The 18,002-nt window shown below is 48.0% G+C and overlaps 1 protein-coding gene across 1 annotated transcript in view; it reads right to left on the bottom strand.

Annotated features, from left to right (window-relative positions):
• The window catches only part of LOC149431417 (uncharacterized), a gene marked incomplete at its 3' end in the record, with an annotated part of 54,642 nt that extends 37,123 nt beyond the window's left edge, over positions 1-17,519 (bottom strand). Inside the window, exons 1-4 of the mRNA XM_089665621.1 lie at positions 17,255-17,519; positions 15,023-15,247; positions 13,824-13,852; positions 11,578-11,815 (exon numbers count right to left, since the gene is read on the bottom strand). Coding sequence (XP_089521747.1) covers positions 11,578-11,815; positions 13,824-13,852; positions 15,023-15,247; positions 17,255-17,519 — 757 coding nt within the window. The remainder of the gene's footprint in view (positions 1-11,577; positions 11,816-13,823; positions 13,853-15,022; positions 15,248-17,254) is intronic.
• Between the last annotated feature and the right edge of the window lie 483 nt (positions 17,520-18,002).

The following is an 18,002-nucleotide window of genomic DNA, read 5'->3' as shown; positions in this document are numbered from 1 at the left end:
AGGGAACCGCCCACCACTCTGCTCTCCTCTGCAGCCGGTGACATGCGCAGATGCGTTAGGGGGACAGATCTTGACGCTACACCGATCCCGCAGCCATGGCGGCCCTGCCCCTGTCCCTTTCCCACGGAGGTGTCCCTTTCGTGGGAAAGGGGGGGGCCACACTGCCGCCATGCCGCCCCCCTGAAAAGTGCCGCCCTAGGCAACTGCCTAATTTGCCTCGCGGCAAATACGCCCCTGGATATGTAGTCTGAGCCATGATCTGATAAAGAAACTACAAAGAGTATCCCAAGTGAAGGGTATACAGTTGTGTTGAAAATAATAGCAGTCAGACATCACTAACCGGATCAATCACTGTTTTTGGTGGAAATGATATTTCTACATGGCAAATAATTTCCTAGCAGGTGTAGTAGAGTAATAGAAATCCAACAGACCCAACAGTCATGACATGCATATTGCTGATTCTGTGTCATTGAATCACTCATTGAAAGGGGCGTGTTCAAAATAATAGCCGTGTGGAGTTCTATTAGTGAGGTCATTCATTCTTTGAAAAACAGGTGGCAATTATTGCCCTTATTTAAGGAAGGAAGGGAGCAAATGTTGTACATGCTGGTTACAGTGCATTTCTCTCTGAAATTCTGAGGAAAATGGGTCGGTCCAGACATTGTTCAGAAGAACAGCGTACCTTGATTAAAAAGTTGATTGGAGAGGAGAAAACATATAAAGAAGTGCAGAAAATGATCGGCTGCTCAGCTAAAATGATCGCAAATGCTTTAAAATGGCAACCAAAACCTGAAAGACGTGGAAGAAAGCGAAAAACTACCATTGGAATGGATAGAATAGCCAAAATGGCGCGGACTCAGCCAACAATCAGCTCCAGGAAGATGAAAGAAGGTGTGACGTTCCCTGTGAGGACTGTTACAATTAGAAGACGCCGATGTGAAGCCAAGCTATCTGCAAGAAGTCCCCGCAAAGTCCCACTGTTGGAAAAAAGACGTGTGCTGAAGAGGTTACAATCTGCCAAAGAGCACATTGACTGGCCTAAAGAGAAATGGCCAACATTTTGTGGACTGATGAAAGTAAGATTGTTCTTTTTGGGTCTAGTGGGCAGAGACAGTTTGTCAGACGACCCCCAAACACTGAATTCAAACCACAGTACACTGTGAAGACAGTGAAGCATGGTGGTGCAAGCATCATGATATGGGGATGTTTCTCATACTACGGTGTTGGGCCTATTTATCGCATACCAGGGATCATGGATCAGTTTGAATCCATCAGAATACTTGAAGAGGTCATGCTGCCTTATGCTGAAGAGGAAATGCCCTTGAAATGGGGGTTCCAACAAGACAATGACCCCAAACACACCAGTAAATGTGCAACATCTTGGTTCCAGACCAACAAGATGGACGTTATGGAGTGGCCAGCCCAATCCCCGGATCTTCATCCAATAGAAAACTTGTGGGGTGACATCAAAAATGCCGTTTCTGAGGCAAAACCAAGAAATAGAGAAGAACTGTGGAATGTGGTCCAATCATCCTGGGCTGGAATACCTGATCACAGGGGCCAGAAGTTGGGGGACTCCATGCAACACAGATGTACAGCAGTTCTCAGAAACAGTGCGACTACAACCAAATATTTATGAAGTCATTCAAAGGAAAGCAAAATCTTCAAACATTTCTCAGTTTATATAGTGAATGTTTGAGTTTGTAAAGAAGAATACAAACACTGCCATTTTTTTGAACCGTCTAATATTCACTTTTCTTCAATTTTTTTAGAAGCACAACACAAATTTGATGTATTTTTCTTCATGTTGTGATTTGGAATAGAATGTGTCGTGTTCCCAATGCATTTGTGTGGATGGAAATAAAAGCTATTAGAAGGATTTTGCGCTTTATTCACTTTTTTCAACATACTGATATTATTTTGTACACAACTGTATGTTATCACTGTGTACAAGGATGTGCACCATGGGACCACGCAGCACATCCTTGTGTGATCCTCTGAATGGAGGTGTATATTGATTGGCTGTTTCCTTGTGCACAGTGATAACATATGTGATCTGCCTGAGCTAATAGGACTCAGTGTTGGTGGGGCTTGTCCTCCCAGCCAATAACATGCAGGTTCCTACCTGTGTTCCCTTCCTGTAGTACACCATATACTGGCCGGTACCTGGGGGTCTATGTGGAGGAATTCTGCACCTACTTGTCTTTCAACCTATGTACTGGATGTGCTTTCAGATTGATCAATGTGGCCTTAAGTCCCAAGCTTTTGGCGGATTAATATTCTCCATTTTTCTTGTGAATGTAATGTGGGGGACGTGGTGCTATGATTAGAGATGAGCGAATCGAACTAGGCGAAGTGGAATTCGTTTCGAATATTAGAAAAATTTTGATTCGCGCCAAATCCGAAAATTAGCAGACTTCGGATGCGCGAATCAAAATTTTTCCTAAAATGGCGGCGACATGCGCGGCGACGGAGCGGGGATGTCTGGGAAGGCGCGCAGACAAGGCGCGCTGACCCATAATGCATTCATTCATGACATGTGATCGCATTAGCCAATCAGCAGCCAGCCAGCACTGTGTAATGGTCGAGCTATAAATGGCGGCCATTTTAGAATTCTCCATTTGCCTCCAGTCATTCAAGAGAGGCAGACCTCTCTGTATTAGGGACAGAGTTAGGGACACAGAAATGTTACTTAGGGCCACAGAAATGTTACTTAGGGCCACAGAAACGTTACTCAGGGACAGACACAGAGCTGTTACTCAGGGACAGACACAGAGCTGTTACTCAGGGACAGACACAGAACTGTTACTCAGGGACAGACACAGAACTGTTACTCAGGGACACAGAACTGTTACTCAGGGACACAGAACTGTTACTCAGGGACACAGAACTGTTACTCAGGGACACAGAACTGTTACTGAGGGACACAGAATTGTTACTGAGGGACACAGAATTGTTACTGAGGGACACAGAATTGTTACTGAGGGACACAGAATTGTTACTGAGGGACACAGAATTGTTACTGAGGGACACAGAATTGTTACTGAGGGACACAGAATTGTTACTGAGGGACAGACACAGAATTGTTACTCAGGGACAGACACAGAATTGTTACTCAGGGACAGACACAGAACTGTTACTCAGGGACACAGAGCTGTTACTCAGGGACACAGAACTGTTACTCAGGGACACAGAACTGTTACTCAGGGACAGAGAACTGTTACTCAGGGACAGAGAACTGTTACTCAGGGACAGACACAGAATTGTTACTCAGGGAAAGACACAGAATTGTTACTCAGGGAAAGACACAGAATTGTTACTGAGGGACACAGAATTGTTACTGAGGGACAGACACAGAATTGTTACTGAGGGACACAGAATTGTTACTGAGGGACACAGAATTGTTACTGAGGGACACAGAATTGTTACTGAGGGACACAGAATTGTTACTCAGGGACACAGAATTGTTACTCAGGGACACAGAATTGTTACTCAGGGACAGACAAAGAATTGTTACTGAGGGACACAGAACTGTTACTCAGGGACACAGAATTGTTACTGAGGGACACAGAACTGTTACTCAGGGACACAGAACTGTTACTCAGGGACAGACACAGAATTGTTACTGAGGGACAGACACAGAATTGTTACTCAGGGACACAGAATTGTTACTCAGGGACACAGAATTGTTACTCAGGGACACAGAATTGTTACTCAGGGACACAGAATTGTTACTCAGGAACAGACACAGAATTGTTACTCAGGAACAGACACAGAATTGTTACTGAGGGACACAGAATTGTTACTGAGGGACACAGAATTGTTACTGAGGGACACAGAATTGTTACTCAGGGACAGACACAGAATTGTTACTCAGGGACAGACACAAAATTGTTACTGAGGGACACAGAATTGTTACTCAGGGACAAAGAATTGTTACTCAGGGACACAGAATTGTTACTCAGGGACAGACACAGAATTGTTACTGAGGGACACAGAATTGTTACTGAGGGACAAAGAATTGTTACTCAGGGACAAAGAATTGTTACTGAGGGACACAGAATTGTTACTCAGGGACAGACACAGAATTGTTACTGAGGGACACAGAATTGTTACTGAGGGACACAGAATTGTTACTGAGGGACACAGAATTGTTACTCAGGGACAGACACAGAATTGTTACTCAGGGACACAGAATTGTTACTCAGGGACACATAATCATTGAATTAAAGAGTATGTCAGACAACATGCAGAGGAGTGGCAGAGGAGGCAATGTTCTAGGAGCGAGCAGACATGGCAGCAGAGGAAGGGGTCGAGGCAGCACTAGTCGCAGCCAGAGGCCAGTGCTCCCGGTGTCATCCAGCGGTCGTGTCTCCACCGACAACCCTGCCGTCATCGATTGGTTGGCTCGGTCGTCTTCCTCTTCCCAGGTCACCTCTGACACCTACAGCCAACGGTCGGTGTGTACGTCAGACACAACCGTTAGTTGGCATGGCCCGGGAGCAAGCCCACTGAAATCACGTGTCCTCTACCTGCCCCTGTCCTTTGGTGTTCCCTCACCAAGCGAAGTATCGCATGCTGTGGGCTCAGCCCCACTGTACAGTGAGGAAGAGCTAACAGAGGGCGGTCAGGAACGGGGGGAGACATCCGCCTCTTCAGCAGCCAGGCGAAGAAGTACTGGCGAGGAGAGTGGCTCGTAGCCGGTCTAGAGACAGGTCTGTCTCCTGACCCACACGCAGCCGAGGGGGCTAGTAGTGAGGCGGAGACCGTACTTGATGATGATGAGGCTGATCGCACTTGGCAGCCTCGTCGTCATCAGGCAATTTCTTCCGCATCATCAGGAGAAGAGGGTGCCAGCTTGGCAGCGAGCAAAACAGTCGGTGGGTTGCCCAGGAGGCAGCAGGGTCGCAGCAGTGTCAGTGGAGGCAAACGGCCACGGAGTAGAGCACCAGCTCCACTGCAGCCTACCACCACGGCCAGTAGTGGTGCCGGTGTGCACGGAGGAAGTAGCAGTCAGCCAGTGAGGAGTAGCGGGGGCAAAGTTTCCTACTCGGCGGTGTGGCAATTTTTCGTCAAGCCGCCCGAGGAAGTAAACGTCGCCGTATGTCGACTATGTGGCCAGAAAGTCAAGCGTGGCCAGGGGGCCCATGTTGGGACTACAGCGTTGCGTCAGCATATGCAGCATCGCCATTCGGTGGCCTGGGAAAACCATGATAAAGATACGGCGGTACTGCCTGCCCCAGCCCCCGCTCCATCACCCGCTCCGTTACTTGCTCCGTCACCCGACGTCAATCGCCCTCTATCAGCCAGTCAAGGCTCCAACACCTCTGCTGAGGGGAGTTGTTCCGCTCGTTCAGATGCTCCTTCTCCTGCTACTCCTCTTCACGGATTCCGTCAGCAGTCTTTTTTGGAATCCGTTTCCAAGAGACAACAGTTTGCGAGCACACACCCGACGGTGCAAAAGCTGAACGTCCTCCTGTCCAAGTTGCTGGTGCTGCAGTCCCTCCCTTTCCAAGTGGTGGACTCAGCATCTTTCCGAGAAATGATGGCTTGTGCCGCGCCGCGGTGGAGAGTGCCAAGCCGTCATTTCTTCGCCAAAAAGGCAGTGCCAGCCCTGCATTCACATGTAGAAGAGATGGTGGGCCAGTCTTTGAGCATGTCGGTCTCTGCCAAAGTGCACGGCAGCGCCGACGTGTGGAGCTGTAACTACGGTCAGGGACAGTACATGTCATTTACGGCCCACTGGGTGAACGTGGTGCCAGCACAGCCGCACCAGCAACTTGGACAGGTCACGACGCTTTTGCCTCCACGTTTGCACGTCCTTGGTCCAGCAAACATGTCCGCCTCTACCACCTCTTCTTCCGCCGTGTCCTCAGCCGCCACCCCCGTGCCAAGTCCCATTACCCGACCGGCATATCACATGTGCAGGGCGCAACGGTGTCACGCTGTGCTGCACCTGGTATGCCTTGGCGAACGTAGTCACACAGGGGAGGAACTTCTGAGTGTAATGAACAGAGAAATCGACAGATGGCTGTCTCCGCGCAAACTGAAAATCGGAACCATGTTGACCGACAACGGAAAGAACATGGTGTCTGCTCTGCGTCAAGGAAGGTTGTGCCATGCGCCATGCATGGCTCACGTGTTCAATCTGGTTGTCAAGCGGTTCCTAAAATCCACCATCCCACTGCAAGACATCCTTAAAATGTCACGTAAACTTTGCATGCATTTCAGCCATTCCTACACCGCAAAGCACAACCTCATTGAGCTGCAGCGGCAGAACGGAATTCCACAGCATCGCCTGATCTGCGACGTTGCAACAAGGTGGAATTCAACCCTACACATGTTAGACCGCCTTTACGAACAGCGAAAGGCCATCACCGATTTCCTGATGTTACAAGCGGATAAAGGTACTCCCCTGTGTAACTTCGATGTCAGCCATTGGCAGCTCATGCGTGACACCTGCCGCTTGCTCAGACCCTTTGAGGAGGCCACGCTATTCGTGAGTCGGCAGGACTATGGGATGAACGACGTCATTCCTCTGTTGCACGTCCTGGAACAAATGCTGTTAACAATGGCTGGTCAGGGTGCGGTAGACGTGGCGCACAGATCTCAACGCCACATGACCCCTGTGGGGGCAGGACAGGAAGAAGAGGAGGAGGTAGAGGAGGACATTTGTGCTCAGGAATTATTGAGTGAAATTGGTGGTTTTTCCACTCAGCGGACAGGAGTGGAGGAGCAGGAGCATCTGGTAGAGGAGGAGGAGGAGGAGACAGAGGACCCAGACGCACCGTGGCAGTATGCTGTGGAGATGGAGGCAGGGAGTCCCTCGCATTCCTTGGCACAAATGGCCCATAGCATGCTCGGTTGCTTGGGTAGCGATAGCAGAATAATAAAAATCAGACAGAGGGATGACTTTTGGCTGTCCACCTTGTTGGACCCTCGCTACCGTTCCAAAATGGTGGCCTTTTTCACACCTGCTGAGAGGGAGGCCAAAATTACGTACTATAAAAACCACCTATGTAGTCAGTTGGTCTCTGCCTTTCTGCGCCAACGTCCATCCTCAGACACTGTGGGCCCTGTGCGCTCGCGTTCCGCTGCCATGGCAGCAGGGGAGGGGTGGGGTGGTAGGAGCAGTGGCAGCTCCACCAGCAGCGGCTGCCTCAGTCTGCAGTCGATGATGAGTAGCTTTCTTCACCAGCGCAGTGAGGAAACTACTAACCAGCCGCAGCAGCAGCAGCAGCATCAGGTGGACCTGGAGCAGGAGCTCAAACAACAGGCTTGGGCCTACTTGGACAGCACCCTGCCAACCGAGGTAAACAATCCCCTTGACTACTGGGCAACGAAACTTGACCTTTGGCCCCAACTAGCTGAATTTGCCCTTGAAAGGCTGTCATGCCCGGCCAGTAGCGTGGCATCGGAGCGCGTGTTTAGTGCGGCAGGAGGTATTGTAACTCCGCGGAGGACACGACTGTCCACCCAAAGTGTGGAGAGACTCACGTTTGTGAAAATGAATCAGGCGTGGATTAGTCTGGATTTCAAACCACCAGTTCCTGACACAACTGACTAAATCCGCCATGAATCATGCCCCAAACATGTGCCACTTTCAGGTCTCCTCACACTGCTGCTGTGTTCCATTTTGTCAGAGTGCTGGCAGATTACGGGCCTCCCATTGCTGCTGCCAGGCCCCTAATCTGCCATGGGCCCCCGTACCGCCTCCTCATGCTGCTGCCAGGTCCACAGTGTGTCATGCCATGTGCCACTTTCAGGTCTCCTCACACTGCTGGTGTGTTCCATTTTGTCATAGGGTGCTGGCAGATTACGGGCCTCCCATAGCTGCTGCCAGGCCCCTAATCTGCCATGGGCCCCCGTACCGCCTCCTCATGCTGCTGCCAGGTCCACAGTGTGTCATGCCATGTGCCACTTTCAGGTCTCCTCACACTGCTGGTGTGTTCCATTTTGTCATAGGGTGCTGGCAGATTACGGGCCTCCCATTGCTGCTGCCAGGCCCCTAATCTGCCATGGGCCCCCGTACCGCCTCCTCATGCTGCTGCCAGGTCCACAGTGTGTCATGCCATGTGCCACTTTCAGGTCTCCTCACACTGCTGTTGTGTTCCATTTTGTCATAGGGTGCTGGCAGATTACGGGCCTCCCATTGCTGCTGCCAGGCCCCTAATCTGCCATGGGCCCCCGTACTGCCTCCTCACGCTGCTGCCAGGTCCACAGTGTGTCATGCCATGTGCCACTTTCAGGTCTCCTCACACTGCTGCTGTGTTCCATTTTGTCATAGGATGCTGGCAGATTACGGGCGTCTCCCATTGCTGCGGCCAGGCCCCTAATCTGCCATGGGCCCCTGTACCGCCTCCTCACACTGCTGCCAGGTCCACAGTGTGTCATGGGTCCCTGTACCGCCTCCCATTGCTGCTGTCTCCATCGCCACACTCTGCCATGTGCCACTTTCAGGTGTCCTCACACTGCTGCTGGGTTCCATTTTGTCATAGGGTGCTGGCAGATTACGGGCCTCACATTGCTGCGGCCAGGCCCATAATCTGCCATGGGCCCCTGTACCGCCTCCTCACGCTGCTGCCAGGTCCACAGTGTCTCATGGGTCCCTGTACGGCCTCCCATTGCTGCTGTCTCCATCGCCACACTCTGCCATGTGCCACTTTCAGGTGTCCTCACACTGCTGCTGGGTTCCATTTTGTCATAGGGTGCTGGCAGATTACGGGCCTCACATTGCTGCGGCCAGGCCCATAATCTGCCATGGGCCCCTGTACCGCCTTCTCACGCTGCTGCCAGGTCCACAGTGTCTCATGGGTCCCTGTACGGCCTCCCATTGCTGCTGTCTCCATCGCCACACTCTGCCATGTGCCACTTTCAGGTGTCCTCACACTGCTGCTGGGTTCCATTTTGTCATAGGGTGCTGGCAGATTACGGGCCTCACATTGCTGCGGCCAGGCCCCTAATCTGCCATGGGCCCCTGTAACGACTCTTCATGCTGTGACGTTGCAACAAGGTGGAATTCAACCCTACATATGTTAGACCGCCTTTACGAACAGCGAAAGGCCATCACCGATTTCCTGATGTTACAAGCGGATAAAGGTACTCCCCTGTGTAACTTCGATGTCAGCCATTGGCAGCTCATGCGTGACACCTGCCGCTTGCTCAGTCCCTTTGAGGAGGCCACGCTATTCGTGAGTCGGCAGGACTATGGGATGAACGACGTCATTCCTCTGTTGCACGTCCTGGAACAAATGCTGTTAACAATGGCTGGTCAGGGTGCGGTAGACGTGGCGCACAGATCTCAACGCCACATGACCCCTGTGGGGGCAGGACAGGAAGAAGAGGAGGAGGTAGAGGAGGACATTGGTGCTCAGGAATTATTGAGTGAAATGGGTGGTTTTTCCACTCAGCGGACAGGAGTGGAGGAGCAGGAGCATCTGGTAGAGGAGGAGGAGGAGGAGACAGAGGACCCAGACGCACCGTGGCAGTATGCTGTGGAGATGGAGGCAGGGAGTCCCTCACATTCCTTGGCACAAATGGCCCATAGCATGCTCGGTTGCTTGCGTAGCGACAGCCGAATAATAACCATCAGACAGAGGGATGACTTTTGGCTGTCCACCTTGTTGGACCCTCGCTACCGTTCAAAAATGGTGGCCTTTTTCACACCTGCTGAGAGGGAGGCCAAAATAAAGTACTATAAAAACCACCTATGTAGTCAGTTGGTCTCTGCCTTTCTGCGCCAACGTCCATCCTCAGACACTGTGGGCCCTGTGCGCTCGCGTTCCGCTGCCATGGCAGCAGGGGAGGGGTGGTAGGAGCAGTGGCAGCTCCACCAGCAGCGTGGGTCCCTGTACGGCCTCCCATTGCTGCTGTCTCCATCGCCACACTCTGCCATGTGCCACTTTCAGGTCTCCTCACACTGCTGGTGGGTTCCATTTTGTCATAGGGTGCTGTATGGCCTCCCATTGCTGCTGTCTCCACCGCCACACTGTGGCTCTACACTCTGGTTTTGGCCCCGTGACTGGCCAAATGAGTGAAGTGTGCGGTGATTCTAAGATCGACGGCACTCATCTGCATGTCATACTGACTGACAGTATTATTTCTCTTCCCCAGCAGACTCCAAGGGCATTTAAATTAAAGGTACAGTGTTCTGCACTAATATAAAGGCTCTCTGAAGCCTAGAAACACCCTTTTATAAGTTAAATTTGCAGCGAATATATTCGACTCGAATCAAATTTTTTTCACGAATTCGCCGAATCAGTCGAATCGAATTTTTGAATACTTCGCTCTTCTCTAGCTATGATCCCTATTTTTGACTCTGATCACTTGTGTAATCACATCTCTGTACTGTAGAGCAGAGGTTTAAAGGGTAACTCCAGGCACAAATAAAATGTACACATAGGGTGCGGTCAGTCACTAGCATGAGCACAGCAGTTATTGTTTGAGTCTTATGAATCCATATATCATGACTAAAGATCCAAGATTTGTGTCTCCCATTCCACTCAATAGGGACTCAGCTGAAGTTATTTGCATTAGTCTGTAAATCCCGGATGAGGCCATGGTTTAGGATCTAAGGTATGTAAGCAGCTATGGAGGGGGATCAGCACAGTTCAGCTTGGGGGTGATGGGTGGGAATGTGGATTTGCTAAAAGTTGTCATAAAGCTGCATCTGCCATTTGAAAACAATGCATTAACAGTGTTTTGAAAACCAACTTTACTTTTTTTTTTTTAAATTGGGTCCACTAAGTTAAAAAGAAAAAACAGCTCTGGCTGCAATACGAACCTTCAATCTGGAGCTGTCCCTCACTGTGCTTCTCCTTCACCACCAGATGCTGTCTCCTGGGTTGAATATTGCCCAGAACTATGGTGGAGTATGACTGCACAGCCAATTGATTGGGAGAAATAGTGACAGGGTGACATCACAGGACTATAATTAGAAAACACTTCCCCCCAATTGTGCTCCTCTGACGTCACCCTGTTACAGGAAGTGCCTGACAAGCACCTCCATGGCAGGATCATCAGGGATTATTGGAATGAAAGATGCAGAATTAGAAATATTTGAAATGACATTAACATGTTACACCTATATGAGATGTTACTGATTGGGTTGCATCAATGTAAAGTGGCAGTAAACTCTTCTTTAGTACTTTTACCTGCAGGTGAGATGATAATAAAGCTTCCCTGTAGGTAAAATGAATATCTCTTAAATCTGAACCATTTAGGAGATATTCGCTCTTTTTGAGAGCCAGTGCATGTGCTCTGAAGGAACGACATACCCGTGCCATTCCTTCAGAGCACTGTGCCGTGGCCAGGGACTCCCACGTGCATGCATGGAAGTGACGTCATCATGACTCGGCCTGTCAGACGGCCGGAGATCATGAACCCAGAAGGAAGACGGGTGAAGATGGAATCCCTGTCAGCGGTGACACTGGAGGGCTTCCTTTCAAGGTAAGTCCTTCATAATGTGATAGTATGTGATGCATATTAGCACATCATGCCTTTACCTTGCAGGGGATTTTTTTCCTGTTTGCGGTTTCCTGCGGCTTTAATAAATACGAGTATTATAATGTCTCTTACCAAGACGCCTTGTGTGCTCCTGTATCAGCTGAACATCTGCAGCTTCTATCTCATTGATTTGTCCTCTCTTGGTGAAGTACAAGATACTGAAGGTGCAGCTCTCAGTGCTGATTGGGTCATCAGTGATTTCAAAATGTTTGACATCTGATACATGATCCTTGAAATGATCTGAACGAAGCAGATCTGTTATCCAGGAATAATCATCATTCAGTGATCTGGAGAAGATTGCATGTCTGCCCTTAAATAAAATGAAAAAATGAACATATAAATATTTCCATGTATGCAAAGCTGTTGGTACCACTGTATGAAAGATAATTAAAGCAGGAGAATGAGCTTTGCTGATTGGAGAGCTCTAGTTCCGACTCAGCAGGGGGCGTGTCAGACCTCTGCAGAGAGACCACTGCTTCCAAACAGAAATCAAAGGTCCCTCTCTGTTGCATGCTGCAGGGGACAGGCTTTTCTACTCAGGCTGGGGTTGCCATCTGTCCAGGATTCACCCACACAGTCCGGGTTTTGAATCATGTGTCTGGGTGTCAGTCCACCAGATTATACCAATGGTGGGCGTGGCTTATAGGTAAAGAGTTAAATAGAGCCTGAACCTACTATATTATACACAGCAGACATATAACAGATTCCTCGTACCCACAAATGATACTTGAATTACTGTGCTGCAAGTAAGGCTCTCACAGACACACATACACTTCAGGACAAATGATCGTCTTTTAATTTAAATGTTCCATTTCATTCCATCACAGTTGTTTCTGGAGCTGGATTCTTTCTCAGATACACAGACTATAACTGGATACAAACATTTATAGGTAACATTGAGTCGATGTAGAATAGGGAATGTACAGAGCAGAGTACGGAAGGAGTCGGTGTAGAATAGGGAATGTACAGAGCAGAGTACGGAATGAGTCGGTGTAGAATAGGGAATGTACAGTGCAGAGTACGGAATGAGTCGGTGTAGAATAGGGAATGTACAGTGCAGAGTAAGGAATGAGTTGGTGTAGAATAGGGAATGTACAGTGCAGGGTACGGAATATAGTGTATATAGTAATATAATATAGTAGAATATAGTACGGAATATAGACCGGATATAGTGAATGCAGGGTCCGGGGAGACCGGATATAGTGAATGCAGGGTCCGGGGAGACCAGATATAATGAATGCAGGGTCCGGGGAGAGCGGATATAGTGAATGCGGGGTCCGGGGAGAGCAGATATAGTGAATGCGGGGTCCGGGGAGAGCAGATATAGTGAATGCAGACTCCGAGGAGACCTGATATAGTGAATGCGGGGTCTGGGGAGAGTGGATATAGTGAATGCAGACTCCGAGGAGACCTGATATAGTGAATGCGGGGTCCAGGAGAGCGGATATAGTGAATGCAGGGTCCAGGGAGAGCGGATATAGTGTATGCAGGGTCCGGGGAGAGCGGATATAGTGAATGCGGGGTCCGGGGTTTAGTAACACTTTAAGTCCTGCTAGATCCCTTCAGGCCGGCCCCTTTTGCAGGTATAGGTATGTAAAACATTAAACATAAGTGTCTATACTATTTAAAACCCAGAAATACACTTCTCACCCTGCTCTGCACATGCTCAGTTGCTCTCCATTTTTTGACACTGTGCTGAAAAATCAGAGCCACTAGAGACTGATCTGCTGACAGCCTAAAGATTTATTGCTGTTCAGGGGCTCTGAGCTTCAGGAAAATGGTCATCTCCAGCAAGAAGAAACAGGAGAAATGCTGGAGGCAATTTACAGCTCCCACTGATTTTGGTGGCATAATTAATAATGTGGAAGGTATGTTCCTTACTAAAGAACATTATTTTTGATCACGTTGTTATGGATAAAGTTGTTGTCTAGGGAACACTAAAAGAGTTACTTATCTGCTCCTCCATGCCACTAGACCAGTCCCCCCAGCGTCTTCTCCCCAATGTTCCACCCGTCTAAGGTCCTTACAGTCATCAAGACCAGCGCAGGGTCCATAGCCCAACACCGGACAAGACGATGCTGAGGGACAGCCCACTGCCAGAGCATGGGGGGGGGGGGGGACACTATCCACCAGGGAGCGAAGGATCAAGTAAGTAAAAAAAGTGCTTTTTTTTTTTTCCCTTAGTTTAAGCAAGGAATTAACACTTGTACTGCAGGTGCATCCCCACATTTTAAAGTTTCCTGGATGTGGGCTTTAAACTATGTTTTGGGAGAATCACACCCGTGGTCACAAATTGTCATTGCATATCTATTCCTTACCTTCATTAAGTTCTTTTCGTGGTTTTTCTCTGAAAGAATAAAAGACAAATATGAGACATTGTGGAAAGACATCTTCAGAAGCAGAGTTCAGCCAAGGCAGTCTCTCTACATCTGACAGGGGCCCTTTAGGTGTTTGGTGGAAATGTGAGGATAACCCCCTCCATTGGTACATACTCCCTATACAAAGACCACACATGGTTCTTTCCCAAAAGGTACCGAGGCCGCCAGCCACCCAAGCAACAGTCCAATCACTCCGGCTCCAATAAACAGTCAAGGGGCTGTCTTTTTGTGATTTATCGTTTGTATAACTTGTAATAGGGAGAGGGGTTACAAGCTGTACAAAACCATCGCACAGAGTAGGTAAGTATAGACGTGGTTGTAATATTTTAACAATAAAAATTGTACCTTTACAATCACTTTAAGGCCTCACAGCTGGGGACCATGAGGTAAGTCTCTTTGGCATTCAATCTTCTCCTTTGTAATTGTGAATATTGAACAGTCTAAGGCCTCACATCTGGGGACCATAAGGCAGGTTTTTGGCCATCTGGTTACCTTGCACCCGTGCACAGTTACTGGTACCCAGTGCATCATCCAGTACACAGTCTCAAGGATGAATTTAGGGTCACTACTCACAAGTCCCCAGGACATATGCCACCTCCCAGGTTCCTGCAGGCAAAACCCAGTGAATGAGATAGCACCTCTCAGGACCAGATCCCTTAATGGTGTGGTTCTGGAGGTAGTTCTAAGCAAAGTCAATTTAATCCTTTAATCCTGGCCTCCAAGGCCTTCTAGAGCAGCTGTGAGTCCACAGCAGAAGCTCCTTCACCTCTGGAACCCTCCTGGGGAGGAGGAACCCTGATCTCCAGTGTCTCAGACTAATTATCTCAATTCCAACCCCTAATAGGCACTCCTCCCCAGGGATTGGCTGGAACACAATAGACATTCAGATTAGTTGATTTGAATTTCCCAACCTAAGCTCTAGAAATGCCTTTCAGAGGCAAGAGGAAGCAGTCATAGTCCCAGCCTGTGAGACTGAATGGGACAGAACAAACAATTACTGGTTCCTTGATTGCAGAAGGAGTCAAAACTAAATTTACCCAGCATCCTGCGCTAGGAGGGTGCTACATAATATTCATAAAAACCCCAATGTATTAATAGGAGGGTAATAGAGGAATAAATGACTGAAATGTCTCCATTACCTGAAGCCTCCTTTAGGATGTGGTGGATGTGTCGGAGTTTATTGGCCATTCTTCTCTCCACTGATAGAGGGTTTATTTTATGTTTAGTCAGATATTCCATTTCTTCTTTGCTCAGGGTCAGGAGTTCACAGTCCAGGTATCCCCCCTCCATCCATCGGGCTATAATCTGTCTCTCCAAATTTATATCTTTCACATCACTTATCACAGCTTTTGTGTTTCCTAGACCTACAGAGCAGACAAGACTATAAACTAGACAATACATGTAAGAACCTTCCAAGCATACTGTAGCTCTACAGAGATGGTCAACAAAACACAATTCCTACATTCAACTGTTATAGTAAAAACATAGTAGATTGTACAAGCAGACTGAAGTGTGTGTGTCTGGCTGTACTCTCCATACACTAATGTGTTATCCCTTCCTTTCTGCAATCATTTTTTTGTATTATTCCTCAGCACAATGCAGTGAATACATTATTAAATCTTCATAGCAGACCCAAAGCGCCTGGTACAGATAGGGGGGGAGGGACACAGTTTTTTTCATCATTTGTAATTGCTGGCATGTTTCGTTTCATTCAGCTGTCAGTGGGACACCCGGAGTTATCCATTGTTAAGTACACCGTGGCTGGCTTCCTCAACAACCAGCTACCGTGCGATAAATTACCGCAATACAGATATTTTACATCCAAATTCTTAGTGAATTGCACATTTGCAAAACATTTACCACATGCGTTATTTTACTGTATTTTTTCAGTCGTTATTCAGCTCTTAGTGAATTGGCCCCAATAACACAATCCTAAAACAAATTAGAATTGTTTGCAGCACTGAGCCGGAAATAATTAGCACTCCGAAACATCACAACCCATAATCCATAAACCCCACAATCATACAGTGCATGTAACACGTTCCCAAAGGTGAACTTATCCTTTAATCAGTTACACGTCATCCCATAACAGATGTACTGCTGCAGTGCGACTCCGCTGCACCTCCCTACCCTCACCGCTATTGGCTGCTGAGGCTGTCAATCACCAGGTGCCAGCCAACAATGCCCTGCGCTAAAGCTGACAGGGGAGAGATGTGAGTGTAAACAACACGGATCTCTCTCCTGTCTGCAAGGACATGCTGCTTTGTATTGCTCTGCACAGCATGTCTCCCTAGTAAAACACACATAGTACACAGTGCAAGCACAACACACAGTTATCCCTTTATCACCCCACATGTTAACACCTTCCTGCCCAGTGTCAGTAGTACAGTGTCAGTGCTTTTTGTCAGTGGCACCAAGTCAGTTCCCCCCCAGTGTCAGAATGCTGTCCCGCTATAAGTCGCTGATCGCCGCCATTACTAGTATAAAAAAAAAATTCCAGTATATATACCGCCATTGGTAGACGCTATAACTTTCACGTAAACCGATTAAATTACACGTATTGGGATTTTGTTTGGCAAAGACATGGAGCAGAATACATTTTGTCCCCCCCCCCCATCTCTTCCTTTTCAACATTCTGGATTTACAACAGCTTTCTATCTCACTGACAATGGTCACCAGGACAGATAGAGAGGATGGATCTCTTCAGTGGGGACACAGCCAGCAATAATACTCAGCAGAGGATCTAACCCTTCTCTGACCTCCTGCTCTCTAGCTCCCTTGTCTCCTCCTCCCATGCTTGTCTCCAGGACTTCTCCAGAGCTTCCCCCATCCTCTGGAACTCTCTACCCCAATCTGCCTATCTCCTACTTTTAGGCGATCCCTGAAAACCTCTCTTCAGGGAAGCCTATCCTCCCTTCAGCTAATAACTGAATCTTCTATTCCTCCTATCAGTTCATCCCCCACAGTTATTACCTTTTGTACCACCAGCCCCTCCTCCTAGATTGTAAGCTCCCAGGATCAGGCCCTCCTAACCCTCTTGTATTGAACTGTATTGTAGCTGTTTTGTGTCCCTTTATATTATAAAGCGCTGAGCAAACTGTTGGCACCATAAATCCTGTATAATAATAATAATAATAATATAAATCCTGTATAATAATAATAATAATAATATATCACAATGAAGTTTTCCTCACACATACATCTCATACAATCCGGGATCTCTGATGTGAAAGGAGACTCTGCATATCAGAATATTTATACATCAGCTATCATATGATCATACAATGGGCTCTGATCTGTGGAGTCGTTCAGGGTGGATCCAGAATCCAGGAGATCCCTTTCTCATCTGGGACTCCGTATGACTCGCTTACCACGTTTACTTCTGTAGTAATCCAGGAAATCCTTCATATCAGACAGATCCGGCAGAGGGGTCCCTGCAGAGTATGGGTGGTAGAGAACAATGACTTTATCAAGGAAAGATCCCCAGATTTCTTCTTTGAGATAAGATCTGCAGCACACAGCCCCACACTGACAGGATGAAGTTTCTGTTAGAAGCGATAATATCTGTGACACATCAGTGTTGTGGTCCGGTGTGAAGACAATCAGCCACTTTCTGCTCTCCTCCCCACTCGTCATATCACTGAAACAACACAGAGGAGAAGAAGAAGTGAGAAGATCGATGTGATTTGTTATATACAGTATACATATAAAAGTGATATAAAGAAATGCTGTATACAGATCCTGGGTGACATTCAGGACGGACCTCTCTCTGTAACCCTCATGATGTCTATTTATGGGACTGAGGACCGCCAGTCCTGAATGTGCCATAGGGGCACTCATGGGCCACTGCCTAGGGCAGCAGGTTAGAGGGGTAAGTCCAGGACATGACATGTGATGTGTTCTCTTATTACTTTGCTTCCCTCTTCTGTTCTCCGGACATTTGTGGATAAATTCAGCAAGATAATCACTCATGGAAGGCGGTAGAGGGGATATTAGGATGAGTCACAAGACTCATTACAGTTCAAGTAACATGAAAAAGTGTCTCTGCAAATATATATGATCCCAGGCTTCCTCCAACAGTTCATTCTGATGGTAATTTGCCAAAATATTCACATGACA

Source organism: Staurois parvus, unplaced genomic scaffold, assembly GCF_062004578.1.
Source record: "Staurois parvus isolate SC_StPar_1 unplaced genomic scaffold, SC_StPar_1.0 ptg002273l, whole genome shotgun sequence".
Classification (NCBI taxonomy): Eukaryota; Metazoa; Chordata; class Amphibia; order Anura; family Ranidae; genus Staurois; species Staurois parvus.
The sequence above is the reverse complement of the archived record's forward strand: the minus strand, read 5'-3'. Positions and strand labels throughout refer to the sequence as shown.